At 36.4% G+C, this 15,329-nt stretch overlaps 1 protein-coding gene across 1 annotated transcript; it reads right to left on the bottom strand.

Moving 5' to 3' along the window:
* Nucleotides 1-5,132: 5,132 nt before the first annotated feature.
* Nucleotides 5,133-6,440, bottom strand: LOC121999435 (probable aspartic protease At2g35615). The gene has a single exon (XM_042554120.1). The coding sequence runs from the start codon at nt 6,438-6,440 to the stop codon at nt 5,133-5,135; it is 1,308 nt and encodes a 435-aa protein (XP_042410054.1).
* Nucleotides 6,441-15,329: the final 8,889 nt, after the last annotated feature.

The raw sequence follows: 15,329 nt of genomic DNA, 5'->3' as shown, positions 1-15,329 counted from the left end.
GAAATTATAAGAATAACCTTTCTCGAACTTTGGACTAAGTTAGGAAAATACTTGATAAGAAATAGGAAGTAAATGTATAAAATAGAAAAAGAGGCAAGAATTTTTTTACTTTGTTTGCAATAAGAAGATTGTTAATCCAAGATAAATGTAGCTTACTAAAATTTACTTCTCCCAAAGGTGGAGTAGCGTCTAACAACGTTGAAAGCACAGAAAAGTAAAGAACAAAACTAGAAATTGAAATATAGAATTTGTTTGCAAGTGTTGTTCTGAACTACTGAGATCAGGACTCTATTTATAATCTGCTGATCGAGCCTAATCATTTCTTGACGTGGCAGCTCTAGGTGCCTAGATCGAGTTCAGATGCCTAGACGTGGATAAAACTTTATCTACGCCAACAATAGTTCACAAAGGATAAGCTTATCCTGGTCCAGGCGCCCGGACATGGCCGATGTTCCCTCAATCAGCATCCCATCGAGGAGGCACCCTAGGCTTCCCCAGGGGGTTCAAGTGCCCAAACTTGTGTTGACTGCCTGATTTCTCCTCCGTTCTAGCTCTGTTTTATTGGGTGATTTTAGCCATCTAGAATGGGCTCACCCGAGCCCATCTTCCGACCTTCTCCTCGAGTAATCTTTCACTCTGGCTTCTCATACCTCGAAAACGTCACGCGCTTTCTTCTCATTCGTCAGCGTACTCTTTTGTAGCACCTAGTCCCTTGAATGCACTAAGCCCATCGACTCTCTCCCGTTCCATCCTTCTCGCTAGCTACATCTTTCGCTCAACTTCTTGTTCTCCTAAGTTCATGCATACTTAGACACAAGGCATCAAACATACATAAGACCTAACTCAACTTGGTTGATCATATTAAAATTATGATAGGGTACTTATAGCTACTGTCCGAGCGACATATGTTTGTAAGGTAGGCTAGAAATATCCAACCAATAAGATTTTCTGAGCTAGTGAATGACTTCCTGGATGATTACCGCAAGAACCTTGGTGTACATCTTGCAGGATTGAACATCTTTCGCTCTGACACATTTGAGCAATGACCTCGAGAATGCTCTCTAGTACAAGTGATCTCTAATAAGCATAAACCACTCAACTTTCTTTTTTATCAACTGAGTCTACTCCTAATCGACTGATGTGTTGCCCGATTGAAGGAACTCAATCAAAGGCATCCTCCAATCACTTGGTACTTCTATTTTGGTCGATCTCTCTATATGGGCTACCAACATCACCTGCCCAATCGGCTTGTCCATTACTACTATACTTAAGGAACTTGCTAGTTTGACCAACTCATCTGCATATTGGTTGTCCGGCCGAGGGATCTTTTGCACGATTACTTCATGGAATCTTACATTTAACTTTTTAAAAGTCTCAACATATGATTTTAGTTTGGCATTATTTATTTCGAAAGTACTTGAAAGTTGTTGGGTTGCTAGTTGAGAGTCTGAGTGGATAAGAACCCGTGTAGCTCCCACATGCTTGACTACTTGCAGACCGACGATCAGAGCCTTATATTCTGCCTCATTATTGGTGGCCCGGTAGTCTAGCCAAACGGACAATTGCATTAAAAGTATACCCACTCCACTGCCTTGCTAAGTGGAAGATCCATCCACATAAATAGTCTTGGCCAAGGGACTTACTACTAAGTCTTAGTCCAACTAGTTCAGATTAGATTGAGGTAACTTCAGTTAATTCCACTAAGCTGATTGCACTAGTTTGAACACATATGATTCTCCTAGATATGCTTTCAACTTAGCTTCCCTAACCTACTATCATCCCAGTTTTTTTTGGTACTGAGTTAAAATTCTCCCTAGTGTACTAGTCCTAAATACGCAGATAGGTAGGTCAAGTTTTTGAGATGATGACTAATTTGTCGCCTTCCCCTAGAACACATATTTTATGTTTTTATATTTAATTAATGAATGCCATTTTTAGGTATATATTATTGACTTAGTCCTACTTGCTTTGTTAGGTAAGTTTTCAAAATACATGCTTTGACATGTTTCTTATTTTGGTTAACAAATGATAAGTAAGATTTGTTCATTGATTCCAATTGATATTTGAGATCTGACTTGTTATACACAACCCTTTGTAATCCTAGTATCATGTCAAGGTTCTTGGATCTCAAATTGAACCTTTCCAACATTCCCTTGAGTCTCTCAACTTCTCCTTTCAATATGGAATTTTTGTCCTCAAGTCTTGCAACTTGATTTGGGTTTCCATTTTAAACTTAGTTAGTTGAGAGTTTAGGGTTAACTTGCTCCTTAGGATTTTTGACTTCCTTAAGGAGCAATTCAACTTGTTTCTCAGATTTAAGCATCTTGGCTTGACTCTGATTCATACTCAGATTCATCAGGTTGCTTTATTACCATTATTGCTAAGAAGTTCTTTTGTTTTGGTTTGTCCATTTGTAATTCCTCCAATGACGACTCACCCCAAATGGCCTTTAGTGATTTTTTTCTTCTTGATTTGGACATTTCTTCTTTGAAATTTAGGCAATCAGACTTGTAGTGTGCCTTTTTATTACATCTGTAACATGTCACTTCAGATATTGATTTGGTTAGTGTATATTGTATCACTCTTTTAGGATCTTCCTTTGAAAATATTTTCTTCTTCTTGGTAAATATCATCCTAACCATGTTTACTAGTTGTTCTTTAGTTGAGTTGGAGACGAACTCATCTTCAAATTCATGCTTGAATCAGCCTTTTGATTTCAACTCCTTGGTTCGTCCAGCAACAAGGGCAATACCTTTCACAATTTGACTCGAGTTAGTTTGCTCGTGTAGTTCAAATTCACAAAAAAAGTTCATCTAATTAAATTTTAGAAAGATCCCTTGAGACTTTATAGGCATCTACCATACATGCACATAAGAAGTTTTGAGGAAAAGAGTTAAGAGTGTACCTGATTATATCACGATTCTCGAGTTGGTGGCCAATGAGATATAGTCCATTAAGAATATTTTTAATCCTCGTGTATTGTTGGTTTGCCAACTCACCATCTAACATTTTAATATTTAGTAAGGAATTTAATAGAAGGTCACATTTTGTTACCTTTGTGTCATTTTTCCCTTCATGTAGTTCAACTATCTTGTCTCACAATGCTTTTGTGTTGTTGAAGGGGCCAACTCGATTGAGTTCCTCTTTTGTTAGGCCACATTGTAGAATGTTGAGTGTCTTCGAGCCTGTTTATGCTTCTTCATTGTGTCTGAACATTTCTCAAGTTGGAAATTTCTCTGATCTTGTTGACCGGTGTAGTGCTCCAGATAGCAAACCATTGGTCGATATACTTCTTGAGGAAGACTTTCATCCTCCTTTTTCAGTATGAGAAATCATTTCATTGAAGAGTGGAGGACATACAGTGAAATATCCCTCGGACTATATCATTGTTCTTGAAAAGACAATTGTTAAGGAGAAACAATTTCCAAGACTTCATCTTGGAGTAAGTAACGCAATAGAATTAAAAATGAATAATAAAACTAAAAAGAAAAGTAAATTATCGATTGGTTGTTGTACCAAAATCAAAAGCCCTTGTTATGATACCAATTATAGTACTATTGAGAACAAGAGAGGAGGGGGTGAATCTCGTCGCTTAAAAACTTTTCTTTCTAAACTAAATTTGTCAAAAAATGAGTAAACAATGGAATAGGAATAAGTCAAAACAAATACAAGGATCGAACTTGGGTTTTTTACTTGGTTCAAAATCTAGCCAACTCCTACTCCAAGACCCACAATCCCTTGGATCATATATGTTGTGCAATTCACTAGAACCTCCTCTAAAATTTTGCAAGGAGAGATCAATTACAAAATGAAAGAGACAGTAACAATTTTACTACTCCCTTAATTATGCAATAAAAATAAAGTTTATCGATAATAGTAGAGTAGAAATTGAAACTCTTTGTCAGCATTGCTCTCAGTAGTCAGGAAAATGACACCGTAAAGACAAAAAAAAATGAACCATCTTGAAGTACCATGGGACTAACAGTCAGGATCTTTGAGCAAAACGACACATCTTTTACCTGCAAATCTAGAAATTAAAGAAAAATCAAGTAGTTAGTATAAATGACTCAATAGATAGATAGAAAGATAGTGCACGAATTTACATGAAATTGAGTCGAAGGAATAGTCTTTGATAATAATACTTATTACAAAAGTGAGATCATCAATATAATTACTTGCTAACAAAAACATAAACAATAATATAACCCTCCACTAACCTGTTCAACCAGGTATAACCTATAAATCGGGAGTATATATAGTATATCCAAAAATCATCTACATAAAACAAGTACATAACCAACATATACTAAGCATATAACAATCAATATCTATGGAAGAAATACTACCATAGACGGATCCCATAGGCAGATAGGATATATGGTAGCTATTTAAATATACACTAGGGAGAAACACTCTACTACTGACAAGCCCCATGGGCACTCCATAAATATATTAGTGGCCAATGTCTACAGGAGGAATGTTCTACCATGAAAGGGGCATGTGGGTAGACAGGGTGTGTAGGTAGCTATCTAGTTACAGACAGTAGTTGAAATACTATACCACGGATGTTTGTTGGATAGTCAAGATATAAATGTATACAATGCCATAATAATAAAATAAGTGAGCTTATTTTTTGGTACGATTACGTTATTAGTAGAGAGTTTCATTGGTATTGGATCAATGAAGTAGAGAGGATTTTTTTATTATGAGGAAGTACCTGATCAGGTGAAAGTAAAATCCTTTATTTGTTATTGTGCATTAAAATCTTATAGACGAGTACACTATCAACGATCGAAGTGAAAGCGAGTCATTATTCACCCTCTCTAACACTCTTAATAGTTGGATATGGAACTCGAATGACCTTAATATAAAATTCCAAACATCTCCTAGTATTTAGAAATAACATGTAAATTTAATCAGTATCATTTAAAAGGAGAGATAGAAAGAAAACTATATTCAATCAAACTACTCCTAGTCAATTAAATTGTCTAATTAAATCATTGCAAAAAAGAGTAAAAAATAAATGCACATTGCCTTCATTGAAATTTCTTGATTTATGACCATAAATATAAATATGAATGCTCAACTTAGCATTTCATATACATAATACATGCTTATTAGTGGTTGTAAAACTAGATGCAATTTTTCTCTGTAAGAGTCAATTCCATTTTTTCGAGATCATGTCCAACCAAAACATCTTTCTGCATAATATTTCCAAAGACCTGTATATCATTCGTTCCCAATATCGCCATGCATTTCACATGCGGACCAAACCACGTAAACAGGTTTTTAGGGCTCACCGTGAAGTTCCCCAACTCCCCGGCAAATGAGAACAACAACCCTGGTAGCTCCTCCTCTTGTTCCGTCGACTGCACATCGAAGCACAATTTGAATTTTCTTTCCGGCTCCACAATTGGTAAGGTAACGTAATTTTTCAATTCCCACACCAACTCGTCCAACACTTGATTGTCTAGAACGGTCATGGCGGTGCCGGAGTCAAAGATGATGTTGCCGGCCCTCAACTTGGACCTCCTAGTAAGGTACTTGATGTCAAACACACCCGGGAGAGAGATGGAATTAAGCTGCACAGCGTAGAAGTTATCTTGTGTCATGAACGGCGTGACGGTCACCTTTCCGGCGACAGTGGTATTGCGGCGTCCCAAAAAGAGCCTGCTGGCAAGTCCCCCATATAACCAGGAGTCCAGGCAATAGGAGAAGTACTTGCTGGTGAACTTAGGGGCGAGCTGGTGGATCAGAGACGGCGGTGAGGGGCCCAACCCGATGGTGCTTCCGAAGTCGACGCCGACGGTGTCCAAGGACCGGAAGTTGCAACCGAAAAGCATATTTGGAATGGATGTAAATTGCTTCGTAGCTGACGAGTAGAAATGGAAGGTGTCCGAGGAGAACATTCCGTCTATGTAGGAGCCGTCGACGTAGGAGTAATGGTACTCACACATCTGATCATTATCGCAATGACCTTGGAAAAAGCTCTTGCACCCATCGGAATTGCAAGTTAACTTCTCGTAGGAGAGGGATGCACTATGATTGAATAGGGTGATGGTCTTGTTGAAGCATTGGCAGCCCACGCAGTTGACCCAGTTTAGCTCGCTGCCGGTGTCGAGGATGCCCCACACATGTTGCGGGTTTGGCGTGCCCATATTGAACTCCATCAAGAATTCCCCATCATCATAGCGTACGCTGACGTCTATGTCGTTGGAGGTCTTCATGGTGATGCGTTGGGCCAAGTAGCTAGCTCGGCTGACCGAGCGGAGGGTGGCGGCCTGCAGGCGATCGAAGGGTGTCATCGAGCTGTTGTATAGTGGTGACTTGGGGGAGTCGCGGTGGACCAGCTCGATGTCGAAGACAGTGCTTGTCGGGACAAGGGCCGGCACGAAGGAGATTAGTAGGAAGAGGCGGAAGAAGGTACTGATGGTTGCCATTGCACGCGATAATTATTGAAATATACATTTTCAACTAGTGCGCTGATTTTATAGAGAGAGTCAATTTGGCGAATAAAGAAGTTTAATTAATGGGAATTGATGATTAGATTGATTGAATAAAATTTGGAAGGAAGTGAGATTTGGAATCTCATTTAACTTAAAAATTCTGAGAGGAATTGGGAATTAATGGGAGCAAGGCATCTCATCAAGTCGATTAATGGTCCAAATCAAGCTTTAAATGGCAAAAATATATCTTTAATTGTTTATTATATAATTAATTGAGTCGGAAAGGAATGTAAGTGTCATTCAACTCCTTCCAACTAATTGATATTTATTTGGAACGAACTTTTGCTCCCATTACAAATTTAGTTAGATTGTTTTAATTGCATTTTGATGCATTTAGAATATTTCCATAGAGTGTCTCTACGTTATCTTCTCCCGTCTGATAATGGAGCTTCCTTCGATAGTGTGGATTGGCCTGATAGTTATTGGATGTTTATCGATCAACCTCCAGTGTCGACAATGATGCTCCTATATAGATCAATATGTATTGGCGTAGCTAAAATTTTCATTTAGTAGCCGAATTCAATAAATTAAAAAAATTAATACAATATAAAATTGAATTATCCAACTCTTAATTAAAAACTCAAAAATATTTTTAAAATATAAGTTGAGATTTTTAAAAATTCCGTAGGTCGATTTTCACAATCCAAAACCTTAAATGTCAAATTTAAGGAGCTAAAAATAAACTTAAATTTAAAAATTTCGACCTTAGCCCTTGATTAAGTCTAGTTGAAACAATCAATTCTTGTAGCTTATAACACTATAAAAAACCTATGAATTAGGGATGAAATTTATTAAAAAAATATTTTTCATCCCAAATCTAGAACAAAAAAAATAATTCGTTCCAAATTAGCAACGAAATTTGTAACCACATATTTTCATTGCAAATTTGAAACAAATAAAATTTGGTCGCAAAATTTGTTGCTAATTCTGAGACGAAATTTAATTTTCGTTCCAAATTCTGTGATAAATTTTTTTGATGCCACTGTTGCAACAAAAATGAGATTCGTTACAAAATCTACGACGAATTAATAATTTATTGCGTATTCTACTTAGAATTAATAATTCATCACAGAAGATTAATATTGAAATGATGATGAAGGGGGACCCACCAATGATAGGTCAAGCCAGGAAGAGAGGTTGACGTGGGGGTCGAAAGTCAAAATAGTCAACGACATGGAATCGCCGAGTGGGCGAAGTCGGCCGAACGGGCCTACAGTGCCTGACGGGCATGGTCGACTATCTATTAAGAAGCTCGCAACTAAGGCTTAGAGAAAACTGTCATCTCGAGTATCGACCGACCAAACAGCATGTCCAACCGGACAAAAGTTAGCTCTCCGATAGCCGGACGACCGAGGCAAGGAAAATAGATCTATGTAGTATGATCAAGTGGGGAGGTCCATGCCGAGCGGCTTTCACTTGGACTATAGTGGGACCCCCTGCATATCTCAGTGTAACCTTTTGAGAGTTTGTGCCGCTTACAACAAAGTATGTCCAGCAGGCAGATCATAATTTAGAAGCTACCAGCTTGTCACATCAAAGATTTGTGTGTCTGCTTAAGAAAAGGTGTCAGATACACTTTTTGACTTGTCTTTTCTTAGAATGCTTTGGAAAATGTGCACACACTTTGAGAAGCATACACAGATGTTATAATGATACTATAAAAGGAAGGTCCATTCACCGGCGAAGATATGTGATACTTCGTGATCGCACGCGCTTGTTACTATAGTTTTTACCATTATTCTCTACTGTTCTGGTCACTGACTTGATCGTCGGGACCCCTTCCCTGGCCTAACACTAACGTTCTCGATTTTGCAGGACCGAGTGGAGGCTTCTATCAAGTCATTGTCAGAGCCACGCCAACGTCTTCATCCGGTCAACCACAGAGCCACATCCCTAGCTAGTTGTCTTCTCCACTTTCGGACATGATTAAATATTTTAAGGAAGCCAAATCTGGGACGAATCCAGAATTCATTCTAGAATTGGGATGAATTCTGGATTCACCCCCAAAGCTAGGATGAATTACGAATTTGTTCCAAATTTTGGGACGAATCCAAAATTGAGTGTAGTGATTTTTAAGTATTCGTCCCTAAATCTAGTTTCATATCATTCCAAGCTCTCTAAGTCCATCTTTACAGTTTTCGATTATTTGTTCTTTTTTATTTTATTTTTTCTAAATCTGGGAAGAATCTTGAATTCACCCCTAAATTGGTGATGAATCCATGGATTCATCCAAGATTTAGGGATGAATACTTAGATTCTTCGCCAATTCTGGGACAAATCTAGGATCAGAATTGAAAAAGCAAAATAAAAAAAAAAAGAAAAAAGAATCATAAACCCTAAATATGGACTTAGAAATCTCAGAATTTCATGAAATTAGTTTTTATGTATTTATATTGTTCTTCTAATCATATAAATATCCTTTTTATTTATTATTTTTTTCATAGCAAAGTAAAATATATGTAGCTTACTCCTAATTATATTAAAAAAGTTATTATTCAACACATATAGTATGTCTGTCCAAAACACTAAATATGGACCTAAAGATTTTAAAATTTCTTAAAAAAGTTTTCATGTATTCGTAATATTCTCCTAATCATAAAAATACCCTCATACATAATCTTGACCCAATATATTGAGTGTAATAATTTTTTTTAACACGAATTAGGTTATATTCATGCCAAAAAATCACTACACTCAATATATTGGGTCAAAATTATGGATGAGGTCATTTTTATGATCAATTGAATAATATAAACATACGAAAACTCATTTCATAAAATTTTGATATCTCTAAGTCTATATTTAGGGCTTCGGTTGCTTTTTTCTTTTCCTTTTTATTTTAATCCAATTCTAGAACGATTCCATAATTTGCCCCAAAATTTGTGACGAATCCAAGATTCGTCCCCAAATTTGGATGAATCCTATGATTCGGCGCAAATTCTGGGACAAATCCATGATTCATCCCAGAATTGAAAAAAATAAAAAGAAAAAGAACTCATAATCGAAAATACTAAATATAAACTTAGAGATATCGGAATTTCATGAAATAAGTTTCTATGTATTCATATTATTCTCCTAATTATAAAAATGCCCTCATCCATAATTTTAACCTAATATATTGAGTGTAGTCATTTTTTAACAAGAATTTGACCTAATTCATGTTAGAAAATCAATATACACAATATATTGGGCCAAAAGTATGTTTGAGGGCATTTTTATGATCAGAAGAATAATATGAACCAATAGAAACTGATTTCATGTCATTCTGAGCTTTGCAAGTTCATCTTTAGAGTTTTTGATTATTTGTTCCTTTCTATTTAATTTTTTTTTTCAAATCTGGGATGAATCTTAGATTCATCCCTAAATTGGTGATGAATCCATGGATTCATCCCAGTTTCGTCACCTTATTTGATTAATTTTCTCAAGTAACTTCCTAAGATGATGCATGCATGCATGATCAATGACACATAAAGTTGGTATGAGGCACAAATACCATTTCTACTATATGTGAAATATTTTCTTCTTATTCATGCAACTATTTTGTGTTTCTGTTGGTTCATATTCCCAGCTGATAGTTTGCTCACATCAATATTGCATTGCCAACAATGGTAAAAGTAACCAAGTATGAAAGGTAGGTGTTTTTTTTGGTTCATTTTAGTGTTGCTGATTTGACCTTTGTAAAGTACTATATTGGACATGTTTGAGAGTCCCTTCTCTTATTACCTATTGCAACAAGAGCTCATTCTATTCCTTGCTGCCTCATTGAAACCATTCACTACAAAAAAACTACTTTTTATGGATGAAATTTGGGATGAATTTGTTAAAAAAAATACGTCGCAAAATATTTTGTGATGAATTTTGGGACAAAATTATATTCATCCCAAAAATAGCGTTGCAAAATTTTGGCGATGAATACATAATTTTCGTTGGAAATTTTTACGACAAATTTCAATTTTCATTGTAGAATTCGTTGCGAATCCGCAACGAACATTAATTCATTGCAAATTTCATAATTTTATATCTGCGACAAACATATATTTTCGTCCCAAATTTGCAATGAAAATTTTTCATGGTAAAAAATATTGCATAATTACAAATAACTACAGGCAAAAAAAAAATCCTATTTTCATCGCAAATTTGCGACAAAAACATATTTTCGTTATAAATCTTTAACGATCCAGATTCATAGAAAATTTGCAACGAATCCAGATTTATCGCAAATCTACAATGAATCTAGATTCGTCACAAATTTGCAATGAATCTAGAGTCGTCACAAATTTGCAACGAATCTGGATTCATCGTAGATTTGCAACAAATTTAGATTCGTCCCAAAAAATGTCACTTTAACCACATCCAGTAAAAAAAAAAACTTTACAAATTTGCGACGAATTTTGGGACGAATCTAGATTCATCCCAAAAGTTGTTCCTAATTTACGACAAAAAACTAAATTTTGTCCCAAATCTGCGACGAATTTTTGGACGAATCATGATTCATCGCAAAAGTTGTTTCTTTAATTTGCGACGAAAAATTAATTTTTGTCCCAAATCTGTGACGAAGTTTAGGATGAATTCATAATTGTCGTAAATTTTCAATGAATCATTTGTCGCAAATTTACGATAAATTTGTGACAAAAATAGATTTGTCGCAAAATTTGTCCCAAAAATAAAAAAAAATCTAGAATCTATCTTGATTTGTCTTTTATCCTATTTACATATTACACTTACAACATCTTCAACAAATTATATCCAATACATCCATATCCAACATCCAAACAAATCATCCCAAAACTAAACACATCATTTCCAACACATCCATATATCTTATATCCAAACAAATCATCCCAAAACTAAGCACATCATATTCATATATACATATAACCAAAATCCAAACAACAAGTTCAAGAAATCATAATATCCAAACATGAAAGTTCTATCATAATCCAAACAACAAATGTAACAAGACATCCAAAGGAAAAATAAAATGCATATCGTCATGTCTCAAGAGCTTCGGTCACCTTCCTTGCTTCTTTTCCTGTGTCAAATTATAAACAAACAATAAGTAACATTTATAACTAAAAAAATGTATCAAACATATTAATGATATCTGTATCTAACATTTACATACATGAATAAAATTTGTTACTAAGATTATTTGTCATAACATGCAAAGTATCATCATGACATAAAATGCAAAGTATCAACATGAAATTAAAGTTGTTTGCAATTCATATCCTTTGTTCAGGACTCATGTTTCTAGTTAATTTTTTGTTTCATATTTCTTGTAGATTGTTGTAATACCTACCAATGTTAAACTCATAATATTGTTTTGAATATGCTTTTTGTAAAATTACGACAAATGATGTGCTTGTAAAAATATACCAAATATAGCATAAGATGCAATGTATCAAGGTAAAATAAAAATATAGAATCAACTATAACATGACATGAAAAAAAATCCAAACATAAAACTTACCATAAATTTATGAAGAATCACCACTACAACCATTATCATCATCACCATCAACATCGTCACCAGGAGGAATTTATCTTGGAACAAAACTTAACTGAAGATGTTGCATAATAAAGTCTTGTTGTCGACGCATTTCTCTTATTTCTTCATCCCTTTCCTTTATAATGCCCTTCAACTGCGAAATCTCTTTAGTCAAGTTATGCATCTGCTGGGTATGTGAGGAGGAGGAAGAAGATATACAACCAACTCTATGGGTTCTGCTCAAAGAACCCATTCCGAATATCTTTCCTCCCCCTTTTGACCCCCCACTCACCAGTAGTCATAAATTGGAATTAGTACCAACAGATGGCTCAGACCCCTCAATATCAGAACTAGCAGAAGCTGAACATCTCTATGCTGCCTCTAGCTCAACATATTTTTCTTGTATTGTAAAAAAAAAAATAAAACAAATTTACAATAATAAAATTTTAGGAATGCAAGAGTATAAAGTTAGAGAAGATACATTAATAATAGAATCTAAGTTATAAATTAAGATTCAAAGTTTATTCAAACCTTAATTGCTTTAGCTCTGTCCCCGCTCCAAGTCTTATCTTTTTTCTGAAATGTGCGGGTGAAATTATCTATAAAATTAGGCTCCTTTACCAATTTTTTGTTCTAAAAAAGATAATTAGAAATAATTAAATAGTGTAAAATAGATTAAGAAAATATTAGGAGTTAAAAAATTATCATTCTGCGTCTATGCTCATTCATATTGATAGAGCCTCCCGCATATGTCGCAGACAAATCTCCAGAATTAAAAGATTGATTATTTTATTCTGGTGACTTCTTTTTTTAAACTCCTCACTTTCCCAAAAATTTGAAATCATTATCCAATTTTCCTCAGTGATGAATGGTGGTTTTTTCCCCCTTGACTTTGTATGATTAAATGCATGGCGAATGTGATCACCACATTTGTTTTCATGAAAATCCTCTTTATTTCCATCTCATCAATCATGTCCCAAATGAATGATTGCTGCAATAGAAGAAAAATAAATATTTATATATTCATGTTTATTTAAGATATGAAATGATTGAGATATACCTTAAATTCACTCCACCATAGCTCTCTTGTCGGTGCTGGAGTGCTTGTATAACTCATCGAGTCTCCTCTCCAATGGTTATTCACGATTCTATTAATCTCGTGAATAACATGGACAGAGTTATCAAATCTATTATAAATTACAAAAAAATTGTTAAATAATTAAAATAGTTAAAAAAAATGAAATAGTTTGATTCTACTTACGAATCTCCACAAGGGGATATAGACTCTCGAGTGTCAGACCTCTCAGCAACCGAGTGTCGGGAAGGAACGAAAGAGGGTACTGGCGACTCAATTGGTGAAGGTACTGTGGAAGGACAAAGCACTGCCGAAGGAGATCCTATAGAGGAAGGTACTGGCATAGCTATATGCGATGGGACTGGCATAAGTGTATGTGATGGTACTGGCATAGGAGTATGTGACGGTGCTGCATCCTATACTATGGGCATAGCAACAGTGTCTGTAGGTGTTGTAACTTGAGATCTCCATCCATGACCACCCCGTCAAAACATATTATGAAAATTCAAAAATATGATAAAGTAAATATAAATATGATGCATAATGATTGATCCTATCCGAAGGTCAAGGCGATGGATGCTGGGGACGTGACGCTCCCGTTGACCGTACGTAGACTCCAACTGATGTGATCCTGCAACCACAAAACATCAGTGCTGAGACAGGGAGGGGTTCCTGGCGTTGGCCCTCCGACGCTCAAGTCAGTTGTCGGTGATATGGAAACATGGAAGCAAAGTAGCGAAGTGAAAGCAGCAGAGTAACAGTAGCTATAGTAGAGATTGCATACCTCCGTCGAAGCTTGAGGCCCTTTATATAGGGCCCCGAGAGTGTGCATGCATGCATCTCGAGGTGTGCACTCTCCCCAAGCTTTCCCTAAAAAGACATGTCAAAAAAGTGTTCCTGACATCATACATTAATGACCCGAGCATACCTCTAACAAGACAGTGGAAACTTCCGCTGTACAATTCTCTGCCTGACCATGCCGCTAACCATGCCATATGTCGATGGCACGGGTCCCCAAGAGGATATCGGTCGATCCTTCTTTTGTTTGCTACTAGGCCGAGCGGAAGGGCCGCTCGCTAGCTTTTGTCCATGCAGTTGCCGTTCTGTCTATGGGCTGAGTGGAATGGCCGCTCGACTACCTTCCACTGCACGAACTTTACTGCCGTGCTAAGTGGGAACCCATGTTTGAATATCTTCTACTCGATCATCTCGGCGTGGCCGCTCGGCATATGCTTTGCCGATACTTGGTTTTCTGAGCATTGAAAGCTCAGTGCGCGACTAAGCTATGATAATGTTGGATCAGATGCTCCTTACTCTGAACGGGCAAGTGGCTTGCCCGTTCGAATTGTTGGTTGCTACTCGGAAAACCTAGAGGTTCCACTGTACAAAAATTTTGTACAAATGTCTGAACCTTTTCCTAGCTACCATGTGTTCTTTTAAATTAAATTTTGGATCGCCTGCGGAACTTAACACGTTTGATCCAAAACATAATCTATTCGTTCTTTTAGGTTTTGACTTGGGTCTCCTGCGGAACTTAACACGTTCGACCCAAATCACCTTAAGTTATTAATTCCATTAAATATTAATTTCCATAATTGGTTCCCAGTACTGACGTGGCGAGGCACATGGCCTTCTTGGATATGGGAGCAACCACCACCGACTAGACAAAACCTTTTATAGAAAGCTAATATTTAATTTCCTAAAATAACTTTAGGTTAACCGAAAAGAACAATCAAATCACAAGGAAAAATAAAACAAAAGAACACAACATCGAAAAACATATTCGAAATACTAGAACGTAAGCCTCTTGTATTTGGTATTATTTCCATAAATAACTAGCATGATGCGGAAAGGGAAAATTACTAGTTATACCTTCTAGAAAGACCTCTTGATCTTCTACCGTATTCCTCTTCTAACCTCGGACGTTGTGTGGGCAACGATCTTCCGAGATGAGAAACCACCAACCACCTTCTTCTCCTCCTAGCTAGGTTCGGCCACAAAGAAGCTTTACCAAGGATGAAGAACAAAATACCAACCAAACTCCAAGAGATGCAAGCTTTCTCTCCTTCTTCTTCTTCTTCTTCTCCAAGTAGTATCCGGCCACCGCAAGAGCTCCAAGGGGAGAGAGAGGTTCGGCCACCACAAGAGGAAGAGAGGGAGAGGATGATGATAATGGCCGGCCACACCAAGGAACAAAAGAGGGAGAGAAATAATAGAGGTTGTGTGTCATGAAGGCACCTCACCCCTTCTTTTATAT

The sequence above is a fragment of the Zingiber officinale genome, chromosome 7A (genome assembly GCF_018446385.1).
Source record: "Zingiber officinale cultivar Zhangliang chromosome 7A, Zo_v1.1, whole genome shotgun sequence".
Classification (NCBI taxonomy): Eukaryota; Viridiplantae; Streptophyta; class Magnoliopsida; order Zingiberales; family Zingiberaceae; genus Zingiber; species Zingiber officinale.
This window is presented reverse-complemented; position numbering and strand designations above follow the sequence as displayed.

Bases quoted from the DNA above. Each gene is read 5' to 3' on its own strand.
- LOC121999435 (XM_042554120.1), bottom strand. From the start codon at position 6,440: ATGGCAACCATCAGTACCTTCTTCCGCCTCTTCCTACTAATCTCCTTC.